The sequence below is a fragment of the Sus scrofa genome, chromosome 12 (genome assembly GCF_054392235.1).
Source record: "Sus scrofa isolate SSC_HxYL_T2T_F1_AM1 chromosome 12, Sscrofa_HxYL_maternal_Yorkshire_Landrace_v2.0, whole genome shotgun sequence".
Taxonomy (NCBI): Eukaryota; Metazoa; Chordata; class Mammalia; order Artiodactyla; family Suidae; genus Sus; species Sus scrofa.
The window spans coordinates 66,525,979-66,542,418 of NC_139394.1; the positions used below are offsets into that span (position 1 = coordinate 66,525,979).

General features: G+C 55.0%; 1 protein-coding gene across 1 annotated transcript in view; it reads right to left on the minus strand.

The window, feature by feature from the left end:
• Positions 1 to 16,440, minus strand: part of MPRIP (myosin phosphatase Rho interacting protein) — a 108,267-nt gene that overhangs the window by 69,336 nt on the left and 22,491 nt on the right. The window contains 2 exon segments of the mRNA NM_001435399.1: positions 4,311 to 4,376; positions 6,608 to 6,685. Of these exon segments, the coding sequence (NP_001422328.1) occupies positions 4,311 to 4,376; positions 6,608 to 6,685 (144 nt within the window).

Below are 16,440 nucleotides of genomic sequence, written 5' to 3' on the forward strand. Positions count from 1 at the left end.
GAGGCACGGGACCACTGCAAAGACTCCATCATTCTCCAACATCTCACGTGTTCACAGACCCCAGCTGTCAATGAAGTTGAGGGACGCCCCCATCTGTCTGGGCCTCAGTTTCTCCTTCTGTGAAATGGACACAATATCTACCAAGCAGGCTGCTATGCGCAGCACTCTAGAGACTGTGCCTCAAGAACAAACCCTGAGTGTTAGGGTGAGCACGCCATCCCCTCAACCCCTGGGACAAGGAGGACGGCCAATGCCCCCTCTTCCCTCCCAGAAGACTCCTCCGACTCCCCAAACCACCTAGCGCCCTGAAAAGCGGGCAGACTGTGGTCTGGATTTCCATCTATCTTCATGTGTCCACAGGTGGGTCCCAACAGGCCGTGAGCCTCACCACAAACCAAGAGTGACCTTCTTTTGGCCACAGGTCCTCCCCGGTGGCTCTCTCCTGTGGACACAACAGCCACCACGGTTACCACGAGTCAGCGGCATTGGGCTGCAGACAAGGGCTCCGAGCACGGCCGAGAGGAGCCCCGGTTTAGAACAGCGCTTCTCACACCTATGCTTCTTCACACTGCAGGGAGTGGTGGCGTAACTGCGGATCCCGCGGCCCTGCCCTCAGGAGGTGCTGACGCAGAGGCTGCAGGGGGCCTGGCTGCAGAGGAGCAGGAGAACCTCAAAGACATCAGCAGGGCCGAGCTCAGTCCCTCCCCATGCTCCCTGGGGGCACAAGTGCATCCTGGCATCAAGCAACCACTAGGACTGCATCCCGTAGGAAGCAAACTGTACAGAAGCCAGAAGCCCTGCCTTCCAGCACTCGACGGCCCCCGAGAGTGGTCGGGCCAAGCCCACCACTTCACGTGCCAGCACAGGGACTAGGGGCGACCGGCCCACCCTAGGGGCTGACGAAGCCACAGCTGTCCTTGAGCAAGGCCCGGCTCAGAAGGCCATGAGGCCTCCCTGCTGTGTGCACTCGGCCTCCGAGAAGGCGCAGGGTCCTGGTCTGTCCTGACTTTGCAGGAATCACTGGGGCGGGGAGTGACAACATGCCCCACGCGCCTGCCCCAGAAGCTTGGGTACGACTCCCCGCTGTGTCCACCAAGGAGAGACCCAGGGGCAGTGTGCTTCGGGGCAGGCCAAGTTCAAGAGCACGAGACCCTACAAATCTCTTTCCCAGGAAGGAGATCCCAACACAGGCTCCGTCACGGAGGAGCCCTGAAGACATTATGCTCCGTGAGACCAGCCAGACGCAGAAGGACAAATACCACACGACCCCACTTACAGGAGGTTTCTAGAGGCGGCTTGGGCAGTGGGGGCTGCGCAAGGGGGTGGGAGGTGAGGGTTTCCCGGGGACAGAGGTCCAGCCTGGAAGGATGGACAGGGCTCTGGGGAGGGAGCTGATGGTGGCGCCCGACAATGTGCGTGCGCTCAAGGCTACGGAGCTGTCATCTTAAAAACGGCTACAACGACAAATCTGGGAGTGGCTCGGCGGGTTCAGAACCCTACTAGTATCCATGACGACGCAGGTTTGATCCCTGGCCTGACTCTGTGGTTTAAGGATGCGGCATTGCTGTGGCGTAGGTCACAGATGCGGTTCCGATTTGACCCCTACCCCAGGAACTTCCAGATGCTGCGGGTGTGGCCCTTTAATTTAAAAAAAAAAAGGTAAATTTTTGTTACCTATAGTTTACCAAAATTTAAAAGCAAACAAAAAAATCCCTAGACCCTGTTTCCGCCTGGCTTCCAGGCGGAAAAAGAGAGAGAAGACGAAAGCCAGAGACAAGACCGCCACAGCTCATCAGGCACGGTCCCCCCGGCACTGCCGGCCTCCCAGCCCAGTGGGTTCCACCTGAAACCGGGCTGCCCGCACCTCCTCTGGACTGGGTGCTTCTGCAGTAAAGTCTTCGAATGACCCTGGGACCTGCTGACACCAGCACCCTAGCCTCACATCAGCCACCAGGAAAGAGGAAGGATGGGTGCAGCGCCGGGCGGAGCACGGCCGGCAGACGGAAGCAAGGACGGAGGCTGCCGTCTGGGTCTCCAGAGTCTCCACTCTGTCCGCTCCTGACACTCCAGAGGCCCAGCCAAATTACTCTGGCTCCCACTTGTCTGGGAGGCCGCCCTGAGCCCACCTCACCTCAGCTTGCATTTGAGAAATTTTTTTTCCTTTTTTGGGCAATTTGCCTTTCCTCCACACCCACCAGTTACAGGGTATGTGGGTGTATCGAGAAAGAAATTTCCCAAAAAAGGAAAAGTGATTCCCAAAGGTTAGTCCCATCTCAGAGCCGCCTGGAAGAAAAAGGCAACAGTCTGCCCCTGGAGCCCAACTGCCAGGCCCCAGCCCTCCAGGCAGGTACCCGCCAGGGAGCGCAGCCTGTGCTCCGCAGTGCCCGGCCGCCACCGCGTCCCTCTTGTCCCCACCTCGTTCTCCGGAGCCCTCGGGAGGGCTCTCCCTTCTGCTGAGGAAGCATTAAGAGCTGCAAGGCAAAACATTCTCAGACCCGCTCCTAGGAGCGCCCAGGCCCAGCTCCTTCCTGAGCCCAGAGAGAATCCGGCGGCACCTAACACACCAGCACAGGGCATCGTTTCAGCTCAACGAATATTTACGCGCTCAGAGCCGCCAAACCCCAGGTCAGACAGTGCAGAGGTACTAAGATTCACGAAGGATCCAGCAATGAAAAAAAGTCACAGTCTACTCAGTAGGATGATATTGAGGCAAATCAGAACAAGTAGTCCCAGTGCACACATGTCCAAGTAACAATTTGAAGCAGATTGTGACTGGGTGTTAAGAGCCCAGCCATAAAATACTACAACTTATTACATGCAATCCATTAGCTGGGAGGGACGGGGTGGCCGGGGCGGGAGTGGCTGCTCAGAGCTGCCTCTCCAAGACCCAGGCCAAGGCACGGCGGTTAGGCAGGCCAGTGGGCGGAGCTGCTGCAGGAAGCAGGACCTGTCCGCCCACCTCGGCCCCAGCCCGGCCCAGGCTCACAGCCCGGCCCCGACAGTTCTGCCGGCCCTGTGGTCACCCCATGCGCAGGGACACCCGGCAGAAGCCCCTCCACCCCAGGAACGAGCCAGCCCCCCCGACACCGACACACACACCGGGCCAGTCCGCAGGCTAGCCCTGCCCCCTCACCTCCCGCCCTCCTGGGAAATCTGATGGGGGGGCCTTCCCCACCTTTTAAGAAGAGGGATGATAGCAAGTAAAACACTCGAATTTTTTTTTAATGTAAATAAGCCACTGACCAGGTCACACAGGGGCTCTCAGCCTCGGCACTGCCGACACTCAGGGGCAGCTCACTATCAGGTGTGGAGCCGGCCTGCGCCTCACACGCTGCCCCAGGCCGCTACCCACCAGGTGCCAAACAAAGGCACCTCTCCACCCTCGTGCAGCTGTGAGAATCAAGGGCGACGCCAGACACTGCCAGGCAGCCCCGGGCAGTCAGGCATGGTGATCCCCAGTGGAGGCCCACACTCTGCTTCCAGGACCCCAAAGCAAGGAAAGGCTGGGATGCAGGCAGTGGGATACGCCTGTTTCACGCGCTGTGAGGAGAGGTTCTTCCACAGCCCCGGTTTAAAATGCTGCCCACAGAGCCACACACGCCAAGGCACAGGAAAAGGTGCTCAAATCTTCCGTCTCCAAACTTTTATAAAGCTTAAAATTCATCCTACCTCCAGCGAGTTAGGACAGACCCACCTCCTTCAGAGAAAAAAATCAAGAGACGAAATGGGTGGGAAAAGAAAAGCCAGAACCTTGCACCTGGTTGGTAAACAGTCAGTGAGTCCAGGAAGCAGGAAGCAAACCAGGTGAGCGGTGGGGCAGGACGGCGCCCATACACTACGGCTGGGTGACCAGAGCACTGGCCCTACGGCCAGGAGGCCTCCGAACATCTAAAGGCACAGGCCAGGCCAATCTCGGCAACGGCCCTGAGAGGAGCCCTGGGCTGCAGGGAGTGATCCGCGGCGCTCAGCCTGCACACGCCTGCCCAGGGCCACCGCCGCCTGCCCCTGAGGTCTGCAGCCCGGCCCGCTTTTCCCAGAGCCAGGTGCTCTGGCTGGGCCCAACCCCATCATCCTTGAAAAGAACGACTTCCTCCCTCACCACCAACCCTCCCCCGGGACCACTGAGGACGCTCGGAGCAAAGGCCCGGGCTGCAGGCATCATTGCAACCAGCTGCCGCGGGCCCTTACCCTTCCAGGCTCCCGAGTAGAAGCTGCGTGAGAGCACAGAGCTGCGGTGCCCACCAGGCAGCCCCGCCCCCGGGAAGGGCCTGGCGCAGGCTGGGGATGAGGAGGGCGGCGCAGGCACTCACCATCTCGTCCAGGGCGTAGCGCAAGAGGCCGTGCTCGTAGAGGACGAAGAACCGGCGCTGCCATTTCTGCAACAGAACACAGGGGGCTGGGTCCCGGCCCGGCCCCACTCGCCCGGCCCGAGTCCAACAAGCCGGCATCTGAGGGATGCAGGCTGCACAGCCATTTCTGGGGTAGATGGCAGGGAAAGCAGGCCCGGGGTGGAAGAAGGTGCATTGTGAGCCAGGACTGGGCCAGGGAAGGGGCCCAAACACGCAGTGTGCTCCCCTGACCCTGACCCTAACCCTCTAACCCTAACCCCTGACCCTGACCCTAACCCAAACCCTAAACCATAACCCTAAACCCTGACCCTAAACCCTAAACCCTAACCCTGCCTGGTCTTTTCTTTTGCCTTTTTAGGGCTGTACCCGAGGCATATGGAGGTTCCCAGGCTCGGGGTTGAATCAGCTGCAGCTGTCAGCCTACGCCACAGCCACAGCAATGCAGGATCCAAGTGGCATGTGTGACCTACACCACAGCTCATGGCAACGCCAGATCCTTAACCCACTGAGTAAGGACAGGGATGGAACCCGTGTCCTCATGGATGCTAGTGGGGTTCGTTACCACCGAGCCACGACGGGAACTCCGCCTGGTCTATTTTAATGTGCAAGCTCCTCGCAGCGGCGATGACATCTGGGTCACCCTCCTGCCCTCCGTACGCGGCAGGCGCAGAGCCTACCGCACACCACTGCCAACACTGGCTTTCTCCTTCACCTGACATGACACAGGATAACCTGACAATGCCCGGCACTGGTTGCCAACTTCTGAAAAATCTGGAAACATGGTATAGAAGACTTGTCCCAGTGATCCAGGGGAGAGCGAGAAACAGAAAAAGATAGTGTTCCAGGGGAGAGCGAGAAACAGAAAAAGACAGTGATCCAGGGGAGAGCGAGAAACAGAAAAAGACGGCCAGCTGCAGCGTCCACTGAGGAGGCGGCCACAAACAAGATTCAAAACCGAGGGGGAGTGAGGCCGAGGAGGAACAGCCCCGACACGCAGGGAGGGCCCCACTGGCGAAGGGTGCAGCTCTCCGCCCAGGACCCAAAGGCCAGGTCAGCGGGGGCCGATGGAGGCCAGGTGCACTGCCAGGGGACCGGGAGGACCTTCCCTGCAGGGGGCACCTGTCTAGAGCTGGTCCCTGAATCCCAAAGATCATCACGAAAATCCATGACCTATTGTCAACATTTCCAAAAGCCCAGCAGAACTCGTACTTCCACCGGCAACAAGGCCACAGGAACGAACTAAAATACTGTGTCTCTGCTTTGGGCCAGAATTATATCATTTACACTAATGATTTTCCCATCAGAAAAGGCAGTTCTGTATGATCTAAATATAAAACAGGAATGAGGGCTGCTCCCTGGTTACTGCAGCACTGGGACACAGTCGCCGCTGCCATCTTCACGCCCAGGCGGCAGCAAGAGAACACTCACATGGCCTTGCAAAGGGGACCTGCCGAAGGCTAGTTCCATACCGGGTGTTCCGACCTGGCTGGGAGAGGCAGCCTAGTCCAGGGAGAGGCCACCTGGACTCTGCCTGAGAAATATTTCCAACGCCCCTGGGTGCTGTCTTTAAAATCAACCACCTTCCAGAAGGAAGCCCAAAGACCCGAGACACAAAGCAAGTTCTATGGGGTGTACCATTCAGGCCAGGGCAGCAGAGTCCCAGAGGCAGGACTGAGGCTCTCAGGGGAGCAGGGGAGGAGAAGGGAGCAGAGCTGGAGCAGCGTGCAGAAAACAGGTGCCTGGAGGGGAGCACGTGGGAAAGGAAAGAGTGACTTAGCTGCAAGCCAGGACAGTGCTGGGCGACCACCTTGCTGCTCCAGCCCGGACCTGCCCTGGGCTGGTCCCCAGGAGACAGGGGGCTGATGCAGAGTCGGCCCTCAAGGCCCACATCCCTTTACGGGTGCTCCTGTGCTGAGCCCCCGGCGGGGGAGAAGGATGGGAAGAAGGGGCTGCGGGAAGCAGGGCCCCCGCTCTGAAGGGACAATGCACAGGCGCGCTGGACCACCCCTTGGCCTTTTCCACGAGCTGTTTCTAGGAAGTGTGTTCTCATCCTGGATGGAGGGCCAGCCTAACTATGGACCTGAGGCTTTTCCCGTGGGACCCACTATCAAATAGAGTCCAGCAAACAGGGGTTCCCTGCGGATCCAGCCATCCCCAGATCCACGGTTCAACTCCCCACCCCCTTCCCCTCCACTCGGTCTACCTGCCCTTAGCAGCCCCCCCCGACTCCCCCCAAGAGTGCACCCTGATGCCCTTACCCGAGACCGATGCACCGGGTTGTCAAAGTCAGTCCCATCTGGAGCCAGGAGCAGCCAGCCGCCGTAAATGGGTTTTGCCTGGAGAAAAAGGCAGGGCAGGTCATCAGGGGCCTTGGACAGGTTCAAGCTGGGGACAAGCTGACAGGGACTCACTGGAAACAGAATCCACCTGTGCTCAGCACACGCCAAGCATCTCATTGCCTGGCCCAGCCCACCTCCAAGAAACACGGTCCGGAGCCAGAGGCTTGGGTGGGTCTGCAGCACTGGCTGTGGAGCAGAGGATGCAACACCCAGGGGGAGCCTGAAAACCGGGAGGACACAGAAACACCCAAGACACAGCCACCTTGCTCGAGTTCCCGATCAAGCTACCAAGATGGGGAAACGGTGGCACTGTCTGCAGTAACCTGTGAGTGCCAGCGTGCAGGCAGGAGGCACACGGGCGGACAGCAGCAGTCGCAGGCCCTCATCCTGATGGTGCAAAACAGAGCGGAGGCTTTAGCGACCACGACGCGCTCTGGCCCCAGAGTCGTCAACCTGCCGGCCGCAGGGCCTTGGGCCACGGACCCTGGACTTCCTGCCTTCCCCTTTGATAGTGAGAGTAATGAAAATTTCACCTACACCTCGTGACATCTATGGAGGACTGATGCGATAATGCAAGGAGAGCACGGCACAGCACGGGGACGCACGCGGCCCCGGGGGAAACCAGTCCGGCAGGTCCTCAAGGGTACACTCAGAGTTCCACTCCCAGGTACACACGCACCCAGGGAGGAGGCCCTGTCATGGCTCAGCCGAAACGAATCTGACTCGCATCCATGAGGACGCAGGTGCGATCCCTGGCCTCACTCAGTGGGTTAAGGACCCGGGCATTGCCATGAGCTGTGGTGCAGGCTGCAGATGTGGCTCGGATCCCGAGCTGCTGTGGCTGTGGTGTAGGCTGGCAGCTATAGCTTCTATTCGACCCCTAGCCTGGGAACTTCCATATGCCACGGGTGCAACCCTAAAAAACAAAACAAAAACAAAAAACCACACACCCAGGGAGACTGAAAGCAGGTGATCAAGCCAAAACGTGGACGTGAAGTTCACAGCAGCACTATTCACAGCCACAGGGGAGAAACAGGCCAGTGTCTATCAGCAGAGGAACGGATAAACGACACGTGGTCTAACCACACGATGGAATACTATTCAGTGATAAAAAGGCAGGGAGCACCACCACGTTACAGTGTGGCTAAACCTTGAAGGCATTATGCTAAGTGAGAAAGAGAGACCCCAAAGACGACACATCGCAGGATTCCACTTCCGTGGAAGGCCCAGAATGAGGAAATCCAGGGAAAGAGAGGCAAGAGTGGTCGCCAAGACGTGGAGGGAGCAGGAAATGGGGGTGGCTGCTAACAGGTGTGGGGTTCTTTCGGGGGTGATGAAAAGATTCTGGAATGAGATAGTGGAATTACTTGCACGAACTTGTAAGAATGGCTAAAAACTACAAAATCGTATGCTTTAAAAGGGTAAATTCTGGAGTTCCCACCGTGGCACAGTGGGTCAAAGATCTGGTGTTGTCTCTGCAGCGGTTTGGGTTTGATCCCCAAGCCAGCACACTGCACTGCTGAAGGTGGCAGTTCCCTGGCCCGGAACCTCCATATGCCGCAGGTGTGGCTGAAAAAGAAAAAAAGAAAAAAGAAAGGGTGAATTTTATGGTATGTGAATTATCTCAGAAAAACTGCATGAGAAAAAAATAAATAACCCGAGCATTGTCTGGCTTATAAGAACTGAATAAATGTTAGCTATTCTTACACTTTTTTAGAGCCTAAGAGTCCCTCCATTCCGAGGACCCTGGCCACAGGGCTTCCTCAGGAGCTGAAAGCGGAGACAGACACTCAGGCTCCAGCTCCCGGTTCAGCCACGCCCAGCTCCTGAGGAAGCGGCAGGAAAGGCACAGGCAGGCCCAGGGCTCCGCCACGAGCTGGAGGCCAGGAACACAAAGCAACCCCCCACCCCACCCCCGCCTGCTGATCCCACACCGCGGCCATCTCTGGGGAAGGCCTGGGGGTCCTCTTAAGAGCGTTCCATTCCATGCTTCCAAACTGGAAGGCCTTGTCCCAACACCTCATTCTGAAAAGCTGCAGAATCTGTGGCTCGGAGAGGGAAGGTCACCTCTCAGAGGTCACAGAGCATGCGGCTGAGCCTCTCTCCTTGGTTTCTGCAGGGTCCTCAGGCCCCCAGGGGAGACAGTGGCTTTCACCCAAGAACAGAAGAGGGGGACGAGGGCGCTGATGGAAGGAAATGAGACTGGCTTTGGCAAAACCCGGGAGTGGGTGCCGGCAGGCAACCAGCGTCAGAGGGACTGCCCTGGAGGGCCTGTGGGGTGCAGGGCACGAAGCGCCACCCGGGCGGGACAGCAGAGTGGAGAGGAGGAAAGGTGTGTTTCCTCAGCCAACACCAGAGGCACCCGGCCTCCCTGAGGCGCAGGCCAGTGCACTGGGCCTCTCTCGGCGCCACTGCACACCCGGAGCAGAGCCGCCGCCGCCGCCCGCACACAGGATGGCGGGGTCAGTGCCAGGGGACGACTCCCTGTGCAGATCTGGTCACGTGACTTCCCCACTTGGCCGCTCTGCTGGCAGTTCCCTGACCAGTGAAATCTGGAGTTGGATGCCAAGGCCGAGTCTCCTCCGATTCTGCCTGCTGGGACTGCACACCACCCTCCTGGTTTTCAGCTGTAGGACTCTGGGGCGATTTCCTACCATCAGCTGTGCTGACCTGTCCTGTCCTCAAAGGGGGCAACAGGAGACCTGGGACTGGCACACGTCCCCCAGAACCGGGCCCACAACGAGCACCGTTATTCACTCAACAAACTCAGAGAGGCTGCCAGCCCACACCTCCCCTGGCCATGACCTCTTCATATGGATCACTGGATCACCGCAAGGGGACCCTTCCCGGAGAGCAGGCCGTCCTGAAAGGTGGGAGGCTGGGCCAGCACAGGGTGGGGGCAAAAAAAGAGGTGCTCCAACAGGCTGGGAAGCAGAGAAGGTTCCCCAAGAGCACTGACCAGGGCAAATCCACGTGCCAGAAGGCAGGCAGTGGGTGCCTAGGGCAGGGTGAAAGGATCACGGAGGGCGACAGCTACAGGGCACGGGCTTCCTTTGGGGGAAGAAGAAAATGTTCTAAAATTGGTGGTGCCGGTAACCGGGAAGACACCACAGTCAAGTGTATACGGCATGTGAGTTACACCTCAGTACAGCTGTTTCAAGGTCAGCGGGGCAGGGAGTGGAGCAAAGCGCTCACATTTGGCTGACCTGACCCGGTGCTCACAGCTGCATGAGAAGAACCTCTAAACGTCCAGTGTGCAACTAACTGCAGGGTCCTCAGGAGACAGGAAGGCACCTGCCACCCTGCACTGCCGTCTGAGGGAGGGACCTATGAGCAGAGGGCGGCCTGGGGTGGAGAGGACTTGCAGGGCTAAAGCACAGCGAAAGCAAAGCCGTGTCTGGCAGCGCGGAGCAGCCCAGGCCGGGGCCCTCCTTCAACCCATCTGTGCCTCGCCGACAACCTCCAGACCCTGCAGCCCACTCCGAGAGCCTGGAGAGCAAGCACGACCACCCCCCAGCCCCCACCGCGAGTTTCCTCTGGCTCAGGTGACCTGCAGTCCCCACCCACTGACTCTGCCTCGTCCCAGAGGTGCTCTGCTTCTCCCACCACTACTCAGACTCTTCGAAGGCGACAGGAGCAGACCCGGCCACATCAGCCAGTCAGAAGCGCCCACCACAGCCTCGGGCCCGTGGGAGAGGCTCACAAGGGGGACGGAAGGCTCCATCTCATCCTCTCCGGGGCAAGATCTCTGAAAGGGCCAAAGGCTTCCTCTTCCTGAGAGCCCCACAGTGACCTGAGCTGCCGACTCTGGTGGCCCAAGAGGGAGCCGGCCCTGGAAGCGTGCAGTCCTGTTGGTGTGCTCTGGCTGGGGGCTGGGGTTTTACTTTGAAGGCTGGGGTACAGGCGAAGCAGGTAGCTCTCGTCCGTGCTGAGGACCCAGAGCAGGGACTGAGCTCTGCTTCCCGCAGGCCGCCCGGGGGGAAGCGCACCCGTCCAGACCCCATGTAGGAGCCTCCCCGGAGAGCAGCCCTGCCTGCGCCTTGGCCCGGCCCTCACGCCCCCCCTCGCCCGGACGCTGCACTTCAGGCGGGGCTCTGGGAAGAGCTGGCGGCCGGGGCAGTGTGCTCAGCCCAGAGCCCCTCTGAAAGCGATCGCTGGAAATGTCTGCTTCCTGGGAGACGGCGTAGAGAGATGTACTGTTCACTATACCTCCACCACCTGCAAATAAGACCCTGGATCCCGCACATAGGACAAACCTGAGCAGACTGGAAGAGGCAGAGAGAAGGCAGAGGGGCTGGGGACCCCAAGACCCCAGGAGCGACATGGAGATGGGCACCCTGTCCCGGACTGGGGTCCGGAGGAGGGGCAACCTGCTAGTGCCAACGGGCACAGATGAGAAAAGCCCCAATAAAAGCCTCTACTGAGCTCAAGGACCAGGGATGGGGGACAACTTGGCAAGGCAGAAAACGCTCCGATGACAACCACCTGACGCCAGCACACACAGAAGAGACGCAGCCCCACCCCCACCAGCAGAGGCCAGACTCCTGCCCACCAGCTAAGAGGTGTCCCGGAACCCCTACCAGGGAGGGCTCAGGCAGCCCCCACCCGCAGTAACAGCTCCCCTCCCTCTACCTGCCGGGCAACATCAGAGGAGGACACGGGGGGAGCTGAACCCCCCTCCCTGTGGCACAGCAAGGAGCCTCCCGCCTCCAGTGTCAGTGGGACCCAAGGGAGGAGCCAGACCTCCACTTCCATCCAGAGGTAAAAGGCAGCAGCCCTGCCCCTGCTGGAGCAGTGTTAGAAAAAGCCAACGGAGAGAGAAGGGTCCAACACAGCCCAGAGTCACCTAACGTGACACAGAAATGTCCATCTTTCAACAGAAAAATCGCCCTCATACCAAGAACCAGTAACTGAATGAACACAGACTGCCGACAGATGCCAACACCGAGGTGACAGGCAGGTGGAGCTACCTGATGACGATTCAGAGCAGCCATGCTAAAGACTGCAACAAGAAATTATGAACATGCTTGGAAGAGATGAAAACGAAGCCTGAGCGAAGAAACAAGATACGAGAGCCAGGGCGAAACTCTAAAACTGAACAATACAGTACCAAATAAAAGAGCAAAGCGGAAGGGCTCAACAGCAGAATGACAGAGCCATGGAATGAACAAGAGAACCGCAAGACACGGCAAAAGAAATTATCCAGTCAGACGTCAGAAAGAAAACAGACTGGGGGTAAAAAAAGGACGAGAAGAAGAGTCTGAGGGACCTCTGGGACTATAAAGAAGATCTAGCGTTTGCGTCATCAGAGTCCTGGAAGGAGACAAGCAGGGGAAGGCAGAAGTACACTTGAAGAGAAAGCTTGCCCGATGTGGCAAGAGTGGCAACCTAGCAATTCAAGAAGCTGAGTGAACGCTAATGGATAAATCCAAAGAAATTCACACCAAGACACATCAAAATTATTTCTGAAAACTAAAGACAAAGAAAAAAATCTTGAAAGCAGAGAAAAACAATACTCATATGCTATAGGTACAGCCCCCCACCCCAAAGTACATAGTCTAAATATACCAATTAAAAGACAGACACTGACCAAGAAGATTTTTTAAAATGACCCAACTGCACAAGGTCTACAAGAAACACACTGTAAGTGTGATCACATGGGCTTGACAGTAAAAGAATAGAAAACACACATCTTGCAAATATTAATCAGAGGAGAGCAAAGTTGCTCTATTAGGATCAGATGAACTAGACTTAAAAATAAAGAAAATGACCAGAGACAGAAACGCATCATACATAATGATAAAAGGGTCAATTCACCAAGAAGATAAAGCAATCCTAAATATATATGGTCTCTGCAACATAGCTGCAAAGTAATGTGACGTGAAAACTAAAAGGAGAAATAAATAAATCCACCATGACAGCTGGAGATTTCAACATCCTTCTCTCAACAATCGATAGAATAACTAAACTGGGAGTTCCCATCGCGGCGCAGTGGTTAACGAATCTGACCAGAAACCATGAGGTTGCGGGTTCGGTCCCTGCCCTTGCTCAGTGGTTAAGGATCCGGCGTTGTAGTGAGCTGTGGTGTAGGTTGCAGATGCGGCTCGGATCCCGCGTTGCTGTGGCTCTGGCATAGGCCGGTGGCTACAGCTCCGATTAGACTCCTCGCCTGGGAACCTCCATATGCCACGGGAGCAGCCCAAAGAAATAGCAAAAAGACAAAAAAAAAAAAAAAAAAAAAAAAAAAATCAATGAAACAAGAGCTGGTTCTTTGAAAAGATCAACCAAATTGATACACTTCTAGCAAGACTGACAAAGAAAAAGAGAGAAGACACAAATTCAAATCAGGAATAAAACAAGAGATATCACCACAGACATCAAAAGGATAGCAAGGATGTGTTACAAACAATTCTACAAGCTTTAACTTGACAACCTAGATGAAATGGACAAATTTCTTAAAAAAAAAACACAAAAAAAACAAAAACACAAAGCAGAGATCCCGTCGTGGTGCAGTGGAAACGAATCCGACTAGGAAACACGAGGTTGCAGGTTTGATCTCTGGCCCCACCCGGTGGGTTAAGGATCCATTGTTGCTGTGAGCTGTGGTGTAGGTCACAGACGTGGCTCGGATCCTGCATTGCTGTGGCTGTGGTGTAGGCCAGCGGCTACAGCTCTGATTCTACCCCTAGCCTGGGAACTTCCATACGCCATGGGTGCGGCCCTGAAAAGCAAAACAAAAACAAAAACAAAAACAACAGCCACCAAGGTTGTAGTACATAAGATCAGTATACAAAAAGCGACCACATTTCTATGTATTAGCAAAGAATATGTGGACATCAAAATTAAAAATAAAATACCATTTGCAATCATTTAAAAAAAAAATGAAATGCTTGGGTGCAAACCTAACGAAATATGAACAGGATCCTGCATATGCTGAAAACTACACAATGCTGATGAAAAGCCAAAAAAAGTCTAAACAGATGGACTTACTGTGCTCACAGGATCAGAGAGTCTAAGATGTCAATCATCTCCAAATTGATGTATAAGCTTAATGTAATTGCTAACAAAAGCTCACAAAGACCTTCTGCAGATATAGGTAAGATTACTATAAAATTTATATGGAAAGGCAAAGGAACTAGAATAGTTTTTAAATAGGAATAGGAGTTCCCACTATGGCACAGTGGGTTAAGAATCTGACTGCAGCAGCTCAGGTGGCTGCAGAGATGTGAGTTCAATCCCCAGCCCGGCATAGTGGGTTAAAGGATACAGCACTGCCAGAGCTACGGCATAGGATGCAGCAAAAAAAAAAAAAAAAAAAAAAAAAAAAAGAAGAAGAAGAAAGAGGGAAGAATCCATTCGTCTAAGTGAAAGGATAAATCACAGTAAACAAGACTGTGAGGTTTGAGAAGGTTAGACACACAGATCAATGGAACAGAAGAGAGAGCCCAGAAACAGACCCACATAAATATGCCCAATTTAACTTTTAACAAAGGTGCTAAAACTTCAGTGGAGGAGTGAGTCCTGCAACAAATGGTGCTGGTGCAACTGGGCATCATAGGCAAAAAATAAATAAATCTCAAACTTACACAAAAAAGTAAATCAAAGTGGAACACAAATTGCCAAACTGGACATTAAAATTAAAACTATTTGCTCAGAGTTCCCGTTGTGGTTCAGTGGAAACAAATCTGACTAGTATCCATGAGGATGCATGTTCAATCCCTGGCCTTGCTCAGTGGGTTAAGGATCTGGCATTGTCTTGAGCTGCAGTGTAGGCTGAAGATGCAGCTTGAATCTGGCGTTGCTGTGCCTGTGGTGTAGGCCAGTAGCTACAGCTCTGAATTGACCCCTAGCCTAGGAACCTTCACATGCCACAGAGGCGGCCCTCCAAAGACAAATAAATAAATAATAAAAATATTTGTTCTACTAAAGGTCCACTAGAAGAGTGAAAAGATAAGCCACGGAGTGAAATAAAATATTTGAAAACCACATGTATAAAAAAAGACTAGTATCTGGAATATATTAAAAAAAAAACTCTCAAAACTCAATAACCCAATTAGAACAACCCAAACAACCCAATTAGAACATGGGCAAAGGCCATGCAAAGACATCCCACGGAAGACACACGAATGGCAAATCAGTACCTGAAAAGCTGCTGAACATCATCAGCTACTGGTGAAATGCAACGTAACACCACGTGACACGTCACTGCACGCCTATCAGAATGGCCCCAATTTAAAATGATGACAACTCCAAGTGCTGGGAAGGATGCGAAGACAGTCTATCACCCACACGCTGCTGGAGGGGATGAAGAATGGCACAGCGCTCTGAAAACCATTTAGTAGGTGCTTAAAAACCCAAACATGCAACTACAGTATGATCCGGGAAATGCATTCCTGGGCACTGATTCCAGAGAAACAGAGGCTTCTATTCACACCCAAACTGTGCATGACTGGTTACTGCAGCTTTATTCGGAGGGGTAAAAAAAAAAAATCCTGGAAGCAATGAAGATGTCCCTCAGTGGCCAAGTGGCGCACGCCGTGGGTCACGAGTAAACAGTAAAAGGGAACCAACTAGAGATCAGTGCTACCCGCGTGACTTTCCAAAGAACTATGATGAGTGAAAAAGCCGATCCCCAAAGGTTACATGATGTATGATTCCCAGGACATAAGTCTTTTTTTTTCTTTTTTTCTTTTTTCAGTCTTTTTAGGGACCTACCCATGGCACATGGAAGTTCCCAGGCAAGGGGCCGAACTGAAGCTGTAGCTGGTGGCCTACACCACAGCCAAAGCAACGCAGGACCCAAGCTGCATCTGCAACCTCCACCACGGCTCACGGCAACACCAGATCCTTAACCCACTGAGTGGGGCCAGGGATCGAACCCGCATCCTCATGGCTATTAGTCGGGTTCTTAACTCACTGAGCCAGGATGGGAACTCCTGACCTAACATTCTTGAAATGTGGGGTTTCTAGAAATGGAGACCAGATCTGCGGCTGCCAGGAGCTAAGGAGGCAGTGGTGGTGGGTGGGCAGGCGGTGTGGCTGTGAGGGATCCCGCAGGGACTGTGCGATGCTGCTGGCCTGACTCTGATCCTGTGCTCTAACCTTACAGGATGCTACCCCTGGGGGAGCCGGGTAGAGAGCACGTGGGATCTCTCTGGGTTACGTCTTACAACTGCAGGCAAAACTTCAATTATCTCAAAGGAAAAAGGTTAATTAAAAAAAAAAAAAAACCCTCAAACCTATTACTTCCTAAATACTCCCTCTACCCACACACAGGCCTTTACTGCTAGAAGGAGACTCATCGCAGCCCCAGAGCACAGAGGCTCCAGCCACCAAGGCCTCTGCAGTCCACAGGGCTCATCTCCAGACAAGGCCAGCCCTTCCTGGCCGGGCTGCACTGCCTGGGCCCACTGGCCTTCCCAACAGCTTCCTCTGGGCCCACATGCACACATGCGTGCACCTTCTCTCGGGCCTGTGACTTGACTGAGGTGAGGTTCTCTGGCCCCCTTCCTCTCCCCACCGTCCTCGGGCAGATCTGGGCTGCATCAGGGACGGCCTGACGGTCTCGACTCAGGCCAAGTGGGCGGGCCGCAGGCAGCAGGGAAGGCCTTCACCTCCTGGCCTGCCTCCCATAGAGTCGTCAAGCTGCCACACTGACGCTTCCCAGACGCAAACAGGCCTCTGGACACAGCCGCCGAGCACAGCCCACTCCAAGGGTCCAGAACATGACACGCTCGGCTCTCAGCTGCACG